The sequence below is a fragment of the Tupaia chinensis genome, unplaced genomic scaffold (genome assembly GCF_000334495.1).
Source record: "Tupaia chinensis unplaced genomic scaffold, TupChi_1.0 Scaffold000484_1, whole genome shotgun sequence".
NCBI lineage: Eukaryota > Metazoa > Chordata > Mammalia > Scandentia > Tupaiidae > Tupaia > Tupaia belangeri.
Genome location: NW_006159996.1, coordinates 1,849,651 through 1,865,739, shown reverse-complemented (window position 1 = coordinate 1,865,739; position 16,089 = coordinate 1,849,651). Strand labels below are relative to the sequence as shown.

The window sequence follows — 16,089 nt, the reverse complement described above, 5'->3', positions numbered from 1 at the left end:
TTCGCTATAGGGCGCATGCGCTCGCCAGCCAGACAGAGACATAGAGACAGAAAGCGAGAAATCACCCCCCAGAGGGGACGGTCACGCCGCAATCCCTTCTCCTCCATTCTCCTCTCGGGATCTTGGGCACGCACACACACGCGCCTGGCGTGAGTTTTAAGCCACTGGGTCCGAGATGCGAACCACGGTCGACTACGTGGGAGTCCAGCAACATAGTCATTACGTTAACTGCTGGTTCCCGCTGACCTCTGTCTTTTCAGGGCCAGAACATGCTGATGATTCTGAAAAAGGATGCCATGAGCCTGGTGAATCCCCTGGACCACAGTCTGATCCATTGCCAGCCTCTGGTGCACATTCGTGTATGGGGTGTGGGCAGCTCCAAGGGCCGGTGAGGACACCTTCATTCCCCCAAGAGAGAGCTGCTTCTCCCTCCCCCTGCAGGATGTGATCCCCACTGATGCTGATCCCTGATACTTGAACCCCTGGACACAGATCCTCTGACATGGACCCAGCACTGCCTCCCCTGCCTGGTCCAGTCCTGGTTGGGGAGGGTGGGCCTGGCTCAGCAGGGACAGATTGGGGAGAGCCTGAGAGGCTGGGCTGATTCTCTTCTGTGCTTCCACATGCTTCTGGAACAGTGACAGGTGAGTGACAACCAAGTGCCCTGAACCCCAGCCCTGACTTACTTATTCTTTCTCTGCCATATCTCTAACCTGACTTCCCAGCTGCCTGCAGACACTACAGACCTTTGCCCATAATCAGCCTGTACCCCAGCCCCATCTCTACCCTTGCCAGGGACTTCGCTTTTGTGGCGGGTGACAAAGACAGCTGTATGCTCAAGTGCCACGTCTTTCGCTGCAATGTCCCTGCCAAGGCCATTGCCAGTGCCCTACATGGGCTCTGTGCCCAGGTAAGGGCCAGGGGTGGGTCAGGGAAAGTGGATGTGGAACTGGGTCTGGTGCTTCTAAGGTAGTGGGTCAAGGTAGCACTAGCCTCCGACCCTACTTTCCCTCTTTTGCTGTCCCTCTCACTGGCTGCATTGTGTTCTAGATCTTGTCAGAGCGAGTAGGGGTCAATGGTGATGCTTCTTGCTGCTCTCCAGACCCTATCTCTCCTGAAGACCTTCCACGGCAAGGTATGGGGCAGGAATGTTGCACTGCATCATCATGCTGCTTTGGTGAAGGATGGGAGTTGGGGTGGATTCTAAGACCTGAATTGGAGGAGCATTAGTGGGTCTTTCTTCTAACATCAGCTCTAACCTGGATCCTGGCCCAAGCAGAAGAGTGGGGCAGGGGTAACAAAGAGCTCCCAGGCAAACTTGCTGTATGTATTTCAGTGGAGCTGCTGGATGCAGTGAGCCAGGCTGCTCAGAAGTATGAGGCACTGTACATGGGGACCCTGCCAGTCACCAAAGCCATGGGTGAGGACTGAGAAGGCTGGATGGGGTGGGCTGCATAAGGCAAGGGGAAGGTGGGTGAGACATCATTTCTTAGTCCTCCATTGCCTTGTGCGGCCTGGGATATATCAGCCTTCCCAACTACGAATTCTTTTTTTTTTTTTTTAGAGAGAGATTTTTGTTATAGGGTGTGTGCACTCGCTGGAGCGACAGAAAGTGAGAAGGTCCCCCCCCTCGGGGGGTATTGCCAGACCACACACAATCCCTTCTCCTCCATTCTCTTGGGATCTTGGACATGCACGTACAAGTGCCCAGCATGGCAACTCGGAATTCTTTTTTTTTTTTTGGAGAGGTTTTTTGCTATAAGGCGTGTGCGCTCGCCAGACAGAGAGAAACAGACAGAAAGCGAGAAATCACCCCCCGGGGGGATGGTCATGCCGCAATCCCTTCTCCATTCTCCTCTTGGGATCTTGGGCACGCATGCACACGTGCCCGGCGTGAGTTTTAAGCCACCGGGTCCAGGATGCGAACCACGGTCGACTAGGTGGGAGTCCAGCAACATAGCCATTACGCTAACTGCTGGTTCCTGGCAACTCGGAATTCTAACCCTAGCTCTAGCCATCCTAATCCCATTTCTGAATCCTAAATTATCCAGAGGAACCTAGACACTCTCTGCAGACCCTTTATTTTTTTTATGACTGGAGACACCACAGTGGGTATGTCCCCTTCAGGCATGGATGTGCTGAACGAAGCCATTGGTACTCTTACTGCTCGGGGTGATCGGAACGCCTGGGTCCCCACCATGCTCAGTGTGTCTGACTCTCTCATGACCGCACATCCCATTCAGGTACCAAAAGAGGGTGAGGTTGGGGACTGTGGAGCGTTGGGTGGGGATGCTGAGTGGTCACTCCTTGCTGCTAGAAGAGCTCACTGGGTCTGGCCAGTGCTTGGCCTTTGAGTAACTAGATCTGATATGGGCAGGCACAGGCAAGTGCAGAGGAGGAGCCACTGTGGCAGTGCCCTGTGCGCCTTGTGACCTTTATTGGTGTTGGCCGTGACCCACACACATTTGGCCTCATCGCTGACCTCGGCCGACAGAGCTTCCAGTGTGCGGCCTTCTGGTGCCAGCCCCATGCAGGGGGACTGTCCGAAGCTGTGCAGGCTGCCTGTATGGTGAGTAGGAGGTAGGAATGGGGGAGGGGGGGTTGCCCTGCGTCTGCTCTGTACCACTGACTGGCATTCACGATTGAGTCTTTCCAGAGACCACAAGCCAGTGACTGCAGGGCTGACTCTGGTTCACTGGAGTTTTGACCCTTTTGCTATTTTTAGTATGTCTTAATTAGTTGCCAATATTTAAAGAGCAGGACATTTCACATAATAATTGCTACTCCTGTTTTAAAGTATCAGGTAATATAGTCATTAAGGCACTGGACTCCCACATGGCTGACTATAGTTTGAGCCCTGGACCCAGTGGCTTGAAAATCACCCCAGGCATGTGTGTGTGTGTGTGTGTGTGTACCCAAAATCCCAGGAGGAGAATGGAAGAGAAGGGATTGTGGTGTGGCCATCCCCATTGCGATGGTTTCTCACTTTCCCTCTCTCTGTCTCTATCTCACTGGTGAGCATATGTGCCCTATGGCAAAAGCCTAAAAAAGAAAGCTGGCAGTGGGTTTATGTGTATAAATTTCAGGATCAGTTGGACTTGTATAGGGGCTATGCTCTATAGGGTAGGTATTGTCTTTCCTGTTTGCCTCATTTAGGCTATTTCCTAGCATCAGTGAACATTCAAGTGTGGAACACTTACATGCTGTTAGTTTAGTTCACTCATTCAACAAATTAAATGTCTGCAGGGAACCAGGTACCATACTTGACCTTTGGGACTCAGTAGTATAGATGGCATAGTCCCTGCCTTCCCAAAAAACTTGGGGTAGGGCAAAGACAGACCAGAAAAAAATTGTACACCACAGGATAATGGAAGAAGTAGCCCCTTCATGGGTCAGAAAAGCTAGTATATGAATTGATAGAGGGGTTGGCAGGTGGTGTGGTGATTAAGGTGCTGGACTCCCACATGGCTGACTGTAGTTGAGTCCTGGATGTAGTGGCTGCTTTCTCATTTTTCCCTCTCTCTCTGTTCAAGTAAAAAATAAAAATAATAAAAGAAATGAAATAAAACAAAAAAAGTGATAGAAACTGAGTTCAGGGCTTTAGGAGGAATTATCTAGGTGGAGGGGAGTGTCAAGCATAGGTGTATCAAGCACAGGTAACCTCAGCTGCGAAAGGGAGAGAGATGTTAGTGGGTTTGAGTATCTGAAAGAATCTAGTATATGTGGCATGCAATGGGAGAATGTAGTGAGAGATCAGGGCAGAAAGAATGGCTAAAACCAGGTCGTGGAGGACTGACTGACATAAGTCAGGGTGATGAGTGCATTTTATTCCAAGCCACTAGGAACCATCAGGGTTCTGACCAGGACAGTGAAGTCAGGTTTTTGGATTAGTATGACCACTTAAGCTACAATATGGATAAAAGATTTGGAGGATATAAGATAGAAGGTAGCAAGGGTCACTAGTACTCCTCTAAGTAATTCAAATGAGAGGTGAGCACAGCAGTTGCACTGGGAATAGTTTGGAGATCCTCTTGACTGTGGAATTCCCTTCTCCAGGGACCAGTTCACACCAGTGTGAGGTGGGGAGAAGTAGCATAGTGGTAGGTGTGGCTAAGAGCTCAGGCTCTGTAGTTGGACAAAATTGGGTTTGGATGGCACTTCTACCCATTTTCTGATGATGTGTCCTTGGACAAGTCATTTCCTCATATGCAAATAGAGAAAATAACATTTCATAAATAACAAAATTAAGGTAGATTATACAAAGCACTTATTAGCACAGTATCCAGCCCTCCTTTAGTGCACAATAAATGTCAGGTTTTGTTTTTGTTACTGAGCTACCTGGGAATGGTGTACGTACTCGACTACCAGCTTTATACCAGATGGAAACCTTGGTCAGTTCCCTGTCCTTCAGAAGCCTTCAGAAGTCCAGGAGCAGAAAGTAGCTGGATCCTCAACATTCCCCTTCTCCCTAGGTTCAGTACCAGAAGTGTCTTGTGGCCTCTGCAGCTCGAGGCAAGGCCTGGGGTGCCCAGGCTCGTGCCCGCCTGCGGCTCAAGCGGACCAGCTCCATGGATTCCCCAGGAGGCCCCCTGCCTCTCCCCCTGCTCAAGGGAGGGGTTGGAGGTGCAGGGGCAGCCCCTCGAAAGCGAGGTGTCTTCTCTTTCCTTGATGCCTTCCGGCTGAAACCCTCTCTCCTCCATATGTCCTAAATTGATCTGGGAGGACTGGGTAAGGAGGTTATGGGTCCATGCCCAACTCTACCCCTTCATTCCCCAGGGGCCTGCAGCCTTTCGCCCCTTGGAGCCTTCTCTGCCTGCCCTGCTGATCCTTGACCGCCCTTTGTTTATTTCCTAATATATTGTTTATATGGATGACTGAGAGGCCCTTCACCCCATCCTGGGCTCCTGGCTCCCCTTTCCCTGGGTCCTTGTGTTCCTTGCCCCTGTCCAGCCCTGGACAGTTGGCTCTACCTCAGCAACACTTTATAACAAAATCAGTGCAAATAAAAATCCCTCAGTGACCTCACTAGGTGTGAGTATATTGGTCCTGGGACATGGTTGGGGGCTAACAACCTGTGTGAGGGTGAGCGTCTTTGCGTCCGTGGTTGGTGTTGGAAGCTAGGCCCTAGGGATTTAATAAAACAGGATGGGATTTCTTATAATTGTCAGAGGGGGAGGTGAACAAAAATCTAAAGAGAGAAGATATGTAGTACAACTAGGAAGTCTCAGAGGGTCGTGGGAGCCCAGGTGAGATGCTTAGCCTGGCTTGAGGCTTTTCAGAAGGCTTCCTGAAGCATTGAATCTAAGTTGAGTACTAGCTATAAACCGAGAGGATAAATGTGGAGATTGTGAGGCCGGAAGATGCAGGTAAAGTCCTAGAAGTCGTCCTGGCGCATATGTGGTCCCTGGGGCAGGTGGTCTAAACTTGCTTCTGAGAGCAAATGGGAGACGCGACCAGAGAGGATGGACGAGGGCTCCTAGAGTGCCGGCTCTTGGTAAAGAGCCCCTACCTCGTGGTTAGGACTCCGATGGACATTAGCTGCAGATTTTGAGTTTCTTAGGGTCCCCAAAGCGGCTCCTCTTGGTTGTGAACAGCCAGCCTCAAAGATTCCAGGCAACCCGCTGGCCCGGGACGCGCCTTAACGGGTCCGCGGGCGCGGCCGCCCCGGAAATGACGCTCTGCCCCGCTGGCCGTGCGGAAGTGGAGATGGCGGAGCTGTACGTGAAGCCGGGTGAGCGCGGCCGGCGGCCTAGGGGAGCTGGGTCTGCGCCCTGGCCTAGGCTGGGGGCGATTACCGCGCAGGGTGCGGGCCCTCTGTCTCCCACTCCCAGTATAAGCCTCCGGTGGAGTCCAGATCCCACTTCACACGTCCCCTCCCTTCCGCAGGTAACAAGGAGCGCGGCTGGAACGATCCACCGCAGTTCTCTTACGGGCTGCAGACCCAGGCTAGCGGACCCAAGCGCACGCCGCTCACCAAAAGGGTCGCTGCTCCGCAGGATGGATCCCCCAGAGGTGCGTGGGGGTCCTATGCACGGAGAATGGGCGGTGCCAGGGATAAGCCTGTCCAGAGGGCCTTTTTTCCTCCGAGGAGTCGTCCCCGGAGCAGAGGTTAGGGTCCCCATAAGGGGCGCAGGATAAATGCTTTTCTGAGACCCCTTTGCTGATCAAGTCAATAAACGGTACGTTGGTTTTAGATTTCCTGTACCTTCATCCTAGGTGACCTTATCCAGACCTGTGGTTTTTAATATAGTTTTTATTTCCAAGTTATTTTCGAATTTTGTTTCTAACTCAGACCTCTTTCTAGAACCTACTAGTGATATATCCATTTGTCTATTATAGACCTTCACTCAGGTATATAATAATATGCCTCTTAAACTTAACATGTTATTCATCCAGTTATTCTGTATTCACTAAGTACCTACTATGAGCCAGGCACTGTTTAAGAGTGAACTAGACTGCAGTGAATTAGACCAAAGGGTTTCTGCTTTCATGGAGTCCACATTATAGCACTGGAGATAGATGAAATAGCGGTAAGGGCTCGGCAGAGAAAGAAAACATGGTGATAAGGTAATGACTGGATTACTAAATTAGGTGTCTGAGGGGTAGTAATTTAAGCTGAAATTTGAATCATGCCAGCTAGGCAGAGATCAGGTAGGTCCAAGATCATTCCAAGCTTGAGAATCAACTAGTGCAAAGGCACCTAGATAAGGACAAGTTTGGCCAAAGCAGAAATGGAGGGAATACAGAATGACTGGAGCATTGTGAGTTTTGTAAACCAGGATAAGGAATTTGTATTTTAATCTATATGAAGTTGGAAGCCCCTGAAACGTTTAAAATAGAGGAGGGCTGGCTTTCCCAGACTTACTCACAGCAGTAAAATGGGCTGTGGCTCTGGAAAGGAGTTCACATTTGGTTCTTTTGACATCTCTCCATTCTCCACACCTTCTCTACTCAGGAGACTGATATAAGGCAAGGTTTCTTAACTTTGGCGGTATTGCTATGTTGGGCCAGATGATAAGGCTTTGTTGTGGGGAACCGTCCTGTGCACAGTGAGATGTTAGTAGCATCCTTAACCTCTACCCAGTAGTACCTATACAGTTGTGACAGCCAAGTGTTTCCAGGTATTTGCCCTGGAGGCAAAATCTCCCTAGTTTGAGAACCACTAACTGATGTATATCTTTAAAAGAGCACTTTGTTGGACCAGCCAGGTGGCATTGTTGTTAAGGTGGCTGGATCCCACATGGCCAGTTGCATGGTTCAAGTCCCAGACTTGGCTTGAAAATCATGCAGGGTGCATGTGGGTATATGCCCCAAACTGCAAGAGTAAGGTAGAGAAGAAGGGATTGCAGTATAGCCACCCTCCCTGGGGCAGGGGTGGGGTGGGGTGGTGGTGTGTGTTTTAACCTTCTCTCTGCCTGTGACCAGCTAGTGCACTCACCCTATAGCAAAACCAAAAAAATAAAAAAATTCAGCACTATGTTTGCAGGGTGGAAAACAAGATTTTAGGGACTAAGCAGAAAGACCAAAGGTTATGGTAATAAATGATTTAATGATGGTTTGGAGAAAGGTAGGAATGGGAGTGGTAGGAATTGGATAGATATGGGATATAGTACAGAGAAAGTCAGTAGGAATGAGATTGCGCAGATAAGAGTGGGAATCAATATAACTTTAGATTCTTTGCTGAATATAATAAGAGTGGAGGGATGGGCCAGCAGGTGGTGTGGTGGATCAGAGTGCTGGATTCCCACATGGCCGACCATAGTTCAAGTCCTGGACCTGGTGGCTTGCTTTCTCACTTTCCTTCTCTCTGTCTCTGTCTCTGGTCAAATTAAAAAATAATAATAAATGGAATTAAATAAGTGTTTTTAAAAAAAGAGTGGAGGGAATCAAGGGAAAATAGCAAAAACATTTAACGGACACAAAAATGGAAAATTATCTGTTGATGATATATATGGTAATATCTTTGACTGGACATATATGTAATGTATTCATGCTGGGAAAATTCCATTTTGTTTGCAGTAAAGATGTACAGTGATTGAATGTAAAAAATTAAAACAAAGGAAGGAAAAAATTAAGAGAAGGGATGGAAGTTTTGGGGAAAGGAAAAAGTAAGTTTTCTATTTTGGCTATGCTTAGCTTAGGCTGCTATTTAGGGAGAGGTCTAGACCAGAATTATGGAAACAAGTCACATCATATGGATTTTTTTTTTTAATTAATTTTTCTGAGACGTTTTTGCTATAGGGTGCGTATGCTCGCCAGAGAGACAGAAAGTGAGAAATCACCTCCCAGGGAGGACGACCACATCACAATCCCTCCTCCTCCATTCTCCTCTCAGGATCTTGGGCATGCACATAAATGCACCTAGCGTGAGTTTAAGCCACTGGGTCCAGGACTCAAACCGTAGTGGACTACATGAGAGTCCAGAGACATAGCCATTATGCTAACTGCTGGTCCCTGCAGAGAGCTTTGAATGGAGTAGGAACCTTTCATCCTAAAAAGGAAAACAACCATAGACGCAAGTAGAACTGGTTATGGGCAGATGAGGGAAAATAGATGACCTCTGTTTTCTCAGTAGGAGGGAGGGTCAGAAGTAGAGATAGCAGGGAAAGGACAAGGGAGAAAACAGAAAACTTTAGAGGATATAAGTTGTGAAAATAGTTGTTCTGAAGAATGGAAACGTGAAGCAGTGTCCAAGCAGCTTGTGCACTTATAAATTTGGGCCTTGAATTTAGAGTGTAACTCAGTCAGCATGGTTCTGTTTTCCCCCCCAAGTACAGACAAGTTGGATTTAACCAGGGAAGTTGGTTGGGTAGGGGAGGAATCAAGGAATAGGAGTGTTTATAAGGGAGTGATTATATGCACCATGAAATCTGAGTAGTTGAGCTGGAAGGGTAGGAGGGATGGTCTCCCAACTGGTATCCTTGTTTCCATTCCTGATGTGTTTTCAAAGAGCATACATTTTTTTTTAAAGAATTATTTTATGTATTTATTTAATTTTAATTTGATGAGAGAGAAGAGAGTGAGAAAGCAAGCCACCAGGTCTGACTCTTAACTGCAGTGGGCCATGTGGAAGTCCAGTGCCCTCAACCACCATGCCACCTGCTGGCCCCCAAGCATACATTAAGAAATAAGTAAGAAATAAGGCTGGTCACATCACTCTGGTTTTATAAACCTGCAGTGGCTTCCCAGAACCCCTGGGCTCAAGACCACACTTTTCTTTTTTTTAAAAAATTTTATTATTATTATTTTTTAATTTGACCTGAGAGAGGGGAAGTGAGAAAGCAAGCTGCCAGGCCCAGGACTTAAACTGCAGCTGGCCATGTGGGAGTCCAGCACCTTAACCACCACACCTGCAGGGGTCTGGACCCCCTGCTTATCTTTCCAGTGACAGCTCATACTACTCTCTTCAGTGCTACTCCCAGCCAGGTAGGCCTTGTTTCTGTCCCTTGAGTAAGATCTTTCCTGCTTCTTAGGGATTGCCCTTTCCTCTACCTCACATGTTTCTTGAAGTCTTCACGGACTGTATCTACCTCTTCCATTAGTTTTCAACTTAATAAAAACAGCTAACTTTATGAGTACTTTTTGCTACACACTAACCCAGCAGCTGTTTGTTTGATTTTTTGCTATAGGGAGCATGCATTCGCCACAGAGAAAGAAAGCCACCTCCAGGGGCAATCACCTCACCACAGTCCCCTCTCTTCCATTTGCTTCTCAGGATTTTGGGCCTGAGTGCACAAGTGCCCAGCGTTTTTCAAGCTGCTGGGTCTGGGACTCAAGTTGTATAGAATGGCCATGTGGGATCCAGCTGCCTTAACTATGACGTCACTGGCTAGCCCATACCTATGTTCTTAATCCTTATTTCAACCCTGTGAAATAATACTGTAATGGCATGCATCCCATTTTATAGAAGGGGAACCCAAGTTCAGAGGTTAAAAATGTAACTCACTGGAGATCACATAATGGGTGAGCTGGGATAAACTTAGATGTCACCTCAGAAGGCCTTCCTTGAATATTCAGTCTAAGTAGTCCCTCTATTCCTCTTTATTATTATAATTTATTATTTATTTCATTTCTTTTTCTTTTCTTTTTTTTTTTTTTTTAAGAGGTTTTTGCTGTAGGGTGCGTGCGCTCGCCAGAGAGAGAGACAGAGAGACAGAAAGCGAGAAATAACCCCCCGGGGGAATGGCAACACCACAATCCCTTCTCCTGCATTCTCTTCTTGGGATCTTGGGCGCACATGCACCCGGCATGAATTTTAAGCCACTGGGTCCCAGATGCGAACCGTGGTCGACTATGTGGGAGTCCAGTGACATAGCCATTACACTAATTGCTGGTCCCAAACCAACGTTCATTTCTTTGTAGCACTAACATAATTTGGTAGTTTTTGTATGTTTTATTCTCCCCCTCTAGAATTTAAGTTCTCTGAGGTCATGCAGCAAACTGACTGGTTTACTTTTCTATCTTCAGTGCCTGGCACATTGTGTGGCACACAGTAGGGACTTCATGAATAACTATTGTTGAATAGACTGTCCTAGAGAGGAGCACTCCTTAGAAAGGGTGAATTTAGAATTGAGCTGTTTCTTACCTATTTAAGCTATGTTGCTTGATCCTGCTTTACCTTTCAGTCCCCACCTCAGAGACTTCTCCTGGGCTCCCCCCAATGGGGCCTCCACCTCCTTCAAGTAAAGCTTCCAGGCCCCCACCTGTGGGGAGTTGTCCTGCCCCCTGTGTGGAGCCCATGAGTTTACCAGTCATCGAGTCTGAGGCTCTGTTGGAGGATGTGTTGAGACCTTTGGAGCAGACATTGGAGGACTGCCGTGGCCACACAAGGGTAAGCCCTGGCACACCAGGGAATAGAGAGGGCTCCCATCCCAATATGAGTGTAGATCCCAAACGAAACCTGCTGATCCTGTAAGCAATGGTTCTTAATCCTACAGTTCCCATCAGAATCTGCAAAGGCCTTCCCAGAAAATGAACATAGGATTCCAGGAGGGTTCACAGGATCTCAAAGACCAGTCAATCCAAGAGACTTGTGGAAACAGAGGATTCAGCTTCTATTAGTGAACTGAAACAGCCCGATTTTCTGTACCTCCAGGGCTTTCAGAGGAAGCCCTGCTTATTTTGTGTTCAGGAAATTTACATTGTGCTCACTGAGGAAGACAGAAACCCCCTTCCATCTCTTATTTCTTAAGATCTCTGGAGGTAAGATCTCTGGAGAAAAAGGAATGTAGTATGACAATTTTGCCTCTTTGGCTCTTAGTTTCCTTATTTATTTATTTTTTCCTAATTAAAAACAATTTTTTTAATTGCTAGAGGGTGTGTACGCTCATGAGAGAGAGAACTATAAAGAGAGAAAGCACCCCCAATAGGGTCACACTGTAGTCCCTTCTCCATTTCTTCATCCTATCAGGATTTTAAGCATGTGTGGACATGCCTGAGGTTGGGATTCAAACCATGGTCGGCCATGTGTGGGATCTGGCTCCCTTAACCACTAGTCTGTTTTAGTTTTGCCAGAGAGGTTTTTTTCTTTCCATCTCCCAACCAGAGAGAAACAGTCAGAGAAGAGAAAGTACCCTCTAATGAGGAACAGTCACACAGTAATCCCTTTTCCATCTCCCTCCTGTTGGGATTTTGAGCACACAGGCATGTGTGCCTGACGTGTTTCTCAAGCAACCAGGTCCAAGACTTGAACCATGCTTTTGGCCATATGGGATCTGCCCTAACCACCAGGCAATGGAGCCAGTCCCCCAATTTCCTTATTTTGAAGGTAACAATATAGAGTGAACTTCTAAGGGTCTGAGAAGCCCCTTCCATTTCAAAATTCTAGCAATACATGGATTTTCTTGGGAGATCCATAGTCTCCCTCAGGTTCTCAGTGGGGGGCTTCTAACATTTGAGCAAAGAACCAGAACTCTAAGGAATAAGTATAAAGTTCCAGGCCAGCAGAAGCAAGTGCTTCCCATGTGATGCTGCCTTCCTCTCCCCTCACTGGACTGGCAGCACTGACTTGGTGAGGGCTTCTCTGTCTCAGAAGCAGGTATGTGATGACATCAGCCGCCGCCTGGCACTTCTGCAGGAACAGTGGGCTAGTGGGAAGTTATCAATGCCTGTTAAGAAGAGGATGGCTCTGCTGGTGCAAGGTATAAGTGAATTCCTTAGTACAGCCTAAGACCCTTGTCCTGCCCTGGTTGGCTGAGCTGGAAGAGGTGCTGAGATTTTGATTAACTGGGAGGGGAGGCATGGAAGCTGTCTCTCTTATTTGTCTGCTTGCTCAATTTCTTAGAGCTATCAAGCCACCAATGGGATGCAGCAGATGACATCCATCGCTCACTCATGGTCGACCATGTGACTGAGGTCAGTCAGTGGATGGTGGGAGTTAAAAGACTGATTGCAGAAAAGAGGAGTCTGTCTTCAGAAGCGGCCAATGAAGAGAAATCTGCAACTACAGATGAGGAAAACCAGGCCATACCAGGCTTCCAATAGGCTCCATAATCCTGGGTGTTCCCCATACTTGCCTCATACCATCTCCTGTACCTTGATATAGGAGGCCTTCTCTCACTTGGCTCCCTCTTACCACCAAAGAGACAATCTGTCTCCCTGGGGCCTCACCCACCTCTGTGCAAAGAGGTCCCACCTGGGCCACAAGAAGGTCACTTGTTACCCATAACATATACATTTCAATAAAAACATCTCAAAGGCAGGCCCTGGGTAGAAGAGATGGCCCTTCCTATACCATACGGCTCCCTTCTGGTGTTTTTGACCGCCCTGTTCCACACACACTCTGCGAACTTGTTTTCCTTCCTCTGTTCATCATGAAGACTTTGCTGGGCATTGTCCCCAAATCACACTGAAAAGCACATCCTTTTCTGGGCAGAGCACCCATATCTATGGATGATTTTGTTTCAGCAAGAGAACATTCAAATAGCATGGGGAAACTTCCCTCAAGAAAAGGCAAGACTGTCTTGTGTGCACTATATTACCCTTTGAATGTACACAGGTACTACAGAGATCAGGACCACAGTGAGTGGGATTTCTGCCATATAGATTGAAGGAGGAAAAAAAAAAAATATTACTAAGCCTTGCCATTGTGACTCTGTTTGATGCATTAAACAAGCTGCTACCTCTTTGTGGGCCCTAAGGTTCATCTAAGTCTTTGAGAACAACAGATCTGGGTGCCAGAGAGGTCTTTTGTAGATACCATGCTATAAGAAAGGGTATGAGGTTTTCAGTGTTGGGATAGGAGCATTGGTACTTACAGGTGGGAAGCAGAAAAGGCACTGGGGGTGGGGAACTGAGGGCTGTAGGCTGTCACAGCACCCTTTTTTCAAGAGTCCTGCTTTGGAAAGAACAGGGGTGGGGCTGCCAGAGAGGCCCACTTCCAGCAACACTGTTTCCTGGAAAGATAGGAACAGCTCTTGGCAAGGGCCAGGCTACTGCTGTTTATGGTTTGGTGGCTCCTGTAGCCTGCCCCCATAGCCTCTCTCAGGCTCTTATTGCTGCTGGAAATGGGCCCAGTGGAAGCTGGGTGCAGAACTGGGGCCCTCTGCTGTGTGGTTAAAATGAGAAGATCGGAATTGAGAACATTGGAGTCAAGGCATTTCTTTCAATGTTTACTAAGAAGCCAGAAGGTGACATACTCCATCCCCCAGTCTCAGACCCTGATCAGAGAGGACTGTGGGTTGAGTCTCAGACCCTGATCAGAGAGGACTGGGGGTTGAGAAGAGTGGCTAAAGACCAAAGAGAAGATAGAACTAAGGGCTTGGCAAGTTGCCCACTCCTATCCCTGGTCTAGCTGCCTCAGAACTAAAGGAGGCCCAGAACCAACAAGTCACTCCCTTCCAGATTAGATGAGGCCAGGTGGCCTTTGGATACCCTAGGAAGAGGTGGTGGCAGCAGCGGCTTGAGGGATCCCTCTACAACTCCATACATGAGGTCATCTGCACTGGATTAGATGTCCATTTCAAACTGTGCGTCATCTAGAGAGAGAGAGAAGTAGAAGGTCTGGTTGTTGGCCTGAGGATTGGCAGGTTTAGCACCAATATAAAATCCCCTCCTGGAATTGATTCTCCACTCTACTTCCAAGGGGCCTTGTAAGGCTGGGGCATTTTTAAATTTTAGGTTCTGCTTTCCTTACCGGGTATCTCTTCCTCTGTCTCCTTCTGCTCCTTCAGCTCCTCCAGCTTGCAGGGCGGGGCTGTTGGAGGAGTTGTGACTCCGGGAATCTGAGGGAGGCAGCAGGGAGGTGTCCGGGCAATGGGTGAGTTCTTGCACTCCAGCAGGAACTTTCGGTCGTACATGATCCTGGTGCCTGTTAAGGGGTATAGAGTGAAGTAAGCAGGAGCTTGGGTACAGAGGTGACTAGGACCCTAGACATAAGCCTTTTGAGGACTGGAATCAGGATAAGGGTCTCTTCAGCCCAGCTCGGTTCTCAGCTGAAGAGCCTTTATAGCCCATAAAAAGATCTCAAAGTCTATCCAAAATGTGGCCAAGCACCATAGAGCATGCAAGACATAGCTGTCCAAGCAGTAGCTTAGGTTTAAGGGAGCCTCAGGTCCTGGTTATAACAGAACCACTAAGCTTGGAGCTAAAAAACTTCAGGCTGCTCTTTAGCACTCTGGCACTCCCTAGCTTTGGTTCACAGGGTGGGGCCTAGCCCTTCTGCCTCAGTTGTATGAGGAAGCTGAGAGTTTCACCTAGTGCTAACACCTGGGCTCAGATCTCCTGCAGGGAGGAGCTGTGTTCTCCCCAAAACAGGTGTCACAGGAACATACTGTTCTTATTCTGACTCCTCCCAGGTCCTGTAAGACTCAGCCCAGCCCAAGGAACTTGGCCCCTGCAGTGTCCTCAAAGGGCCCTGCCCTGCCCTGCCCTCGCCCTCCCCAACACCTCTACGCGGCAGGAACCCCTTGGTCAGAAGCCTGCAAACGCATCGGTCCGTGATCCCAGGCCACTGGCTCAATTGAACAGCTGCCAACCAGCTGTACATAACTTTAGCCCCTGCCCCCAACTGCTCTAGCTGCTGTGCACGATCTGTTTCCCACTGTGACCACGCTCAGCTGGGGCCCCGGCTCTTGTTCACTGGCAGGAATACACAAGGCATCCAGAACCCAAGTCACAGTGAGATTACAATCCAGAGTCATTCGGAAGGTAAACTATTAGATCATTTGGAGGTTTTTAAGAATTGTGTTTGGGCTCCAAACACCCTCTCTCAAAGAAGCTACAATTTGAAGAGCCGGCTGCGGACAAATCTTAGGTCCCTCACGTCCCCACCCCACCCTGCTACTACACGTAGCAAGCAAGGGTTTGTGCCCTGCTGAGGACCCGGCCCAGCCCGCTGACCTCCCGGGGTGGTGGCGTATAGCGTGCCCCCCGGCGTGGTGCTGTAGCAGTCCGACGGCCGCTCCCGGCCCCCGGGAATCGGGCAGCTTGTAGACGTGGACATAACGAGCAGACGGCGCAGGATGGCAAGCGGCCGGTGCAGAGGACGCGGAATGCAGTTCTGAGTCCGACTCAGCCGACCACGTGCGGCCGCGGGCAACAACACTAAAACGACGTCACGCCCGGGGCGGGCCACCTGCCGTCACTCAACCAGACGGCCCCGCCTTACCCGCCAAGGAAAAGCCCCAGGCTCTGAAAGACTGGAAAAGGGTCCCGCGTCCCAGGCCCCGCACCACCCCGCCCAGTTCCTTTAGGCCAAACATTGGCCAACCTGTCAGAGTGTGGCAGCAGCTCAGTTATTTATGATTACAGTTGGACGCTGGGGACAGGTGAGGAACTGCCCTGTATAATTCACTCATTCCTCTTAACAGTTTTGGACAGTGAAACATTATCATTAGCCACATTTCATGACAAGGAAAATATACCTAGAGGTAAATCTTGTAGGAGTGGGAGCTGGGATTTAAGATCTGAATGCATCTGCCTTCAGAGCCTGTACTCTCTTGCACAGCTGTGTGCTGCTTCCCATAAACAGTCAATTCGGGTACAGCGTACAGGGTGAAGAGCTCCTCAGTAACCTGGAGCACAGCAGGAAGGCTAAGGTCAGGGAAAGTAAGTAGGCTATCTGAAGAAGTGAAACCTAGACTAAAGAAT

At 48.7% G+C, this 16,089-nt stretch overlaps 4 protein-coding genes across 4 annotated transcripts in view; 2 read left to right on the top strand and 2 right to left on the bottom strand.

Moving 5' to 3' along the window:
- APBB3 (amyloid beta precursor protein binding family B member 3) overlaps positions 1 to 5,025 on the top strand; it is a 7,191-nt gene extending 2,166 nt beyond the window's left edge. The window contains exons 6-13 of the mRNA XM_006156215.3: positions 261 to 388; positions 639 to 644; positions 796 to 910; positions 1,051 to 1,135; positions 1,337 to 1,420; positions 2,128 to 2,243; positions 2,378 to 2,569; positions 4,473 to 5,025. Coding sequence (XP_006156277.1) covers positions 261 to 388; positions 639 to 644; positions 796 to 910; positions 1,051 to 1,135; positions 1,337 to 1,420; positions 2,128 to 2,243; positions 2,378 to 2,569; positions 4,473 to 4,709 — 963 coding nt within the window. The 3' untranslated portion in view covers positions 4,710 to 5,025. The remainder of the gene's footprint in view (positions 1 to 260; positions 389 to 638; positions 645 to 795; positions 911 to 1,050; positions 1,136 to 1,336; positions 1,421 to 2,127; positions 2,244 to 2,377; positions 2,570 to 4,472) is intronic.
- Positions 1 to 5,565, bottom strand: part of LOC114009200 (SLC35A4 upstream open reading frame protein) — an 11,895-nt gene extending 6,330 nt beyond the window's left edge. Inside the window, exon 1 of the mRNA XM_027774832.1 lies at positions 5,510 to 5,565. The gene's annotated coding sequence lies outside the window, so the exon portion shown is untranslated. The remainder of the gene's footprint in view (positions 1 to 5,509) is intronic.
- Positions 5,566 to 5,598: 33 nt separating this feature from the next.
- On the top strand, positions 5,599 to 13,081 carry SRA1 (steroid receptor RNA activator 1). The gene is made up of 5 exons (XM_006156216.3): positions 5,599 to 5,731; positions 5,887 to 6,012; positions 10,626 to 10,831; positions 12,032 to 12,140; positions 12,284 to 13,081. Exons 1-5 carry the CDS (start codon positions 5,671 to 5,673, stop codon positions 12,481 to 12,483), a joined length of 702 nt encoding a protein of 233 aa, XP_006156278.1. The 5' UTR covers positions 5,599 to 5,670; the 3' UTR covers positions 12,484 to 13,081.
- Positions 13,082 to 13,688: 607 nt separating this feature from the next.
- On the bottom strand, positions 13,689 to 15,543 carry EIF4EBP3 (eukaryotic translation initiation factor 4E binding protein 3). Its single transcript, XM_027774833.1, has 3 exons — positions 15,340 to 15,543; positions 14,135 to 14,308; positions 13,689 to 13,976 (listed from the first exon to the last, which is right to left on the bottom strand). Exons 1-3 carry the CDS (start codon positions 15,440 to 15,442, stop codon positions 13,948 to 13,950), a joined length of 306 nt encoding a protein of 101 aa, XP_027630634.1. The 5' UTR covers positions 15,443 to 15,543; the 3' UTR covers positions 13,689 to 13,947.
- Positions 15,544 to 16,089: the final 546 nt, after the last annotated feature.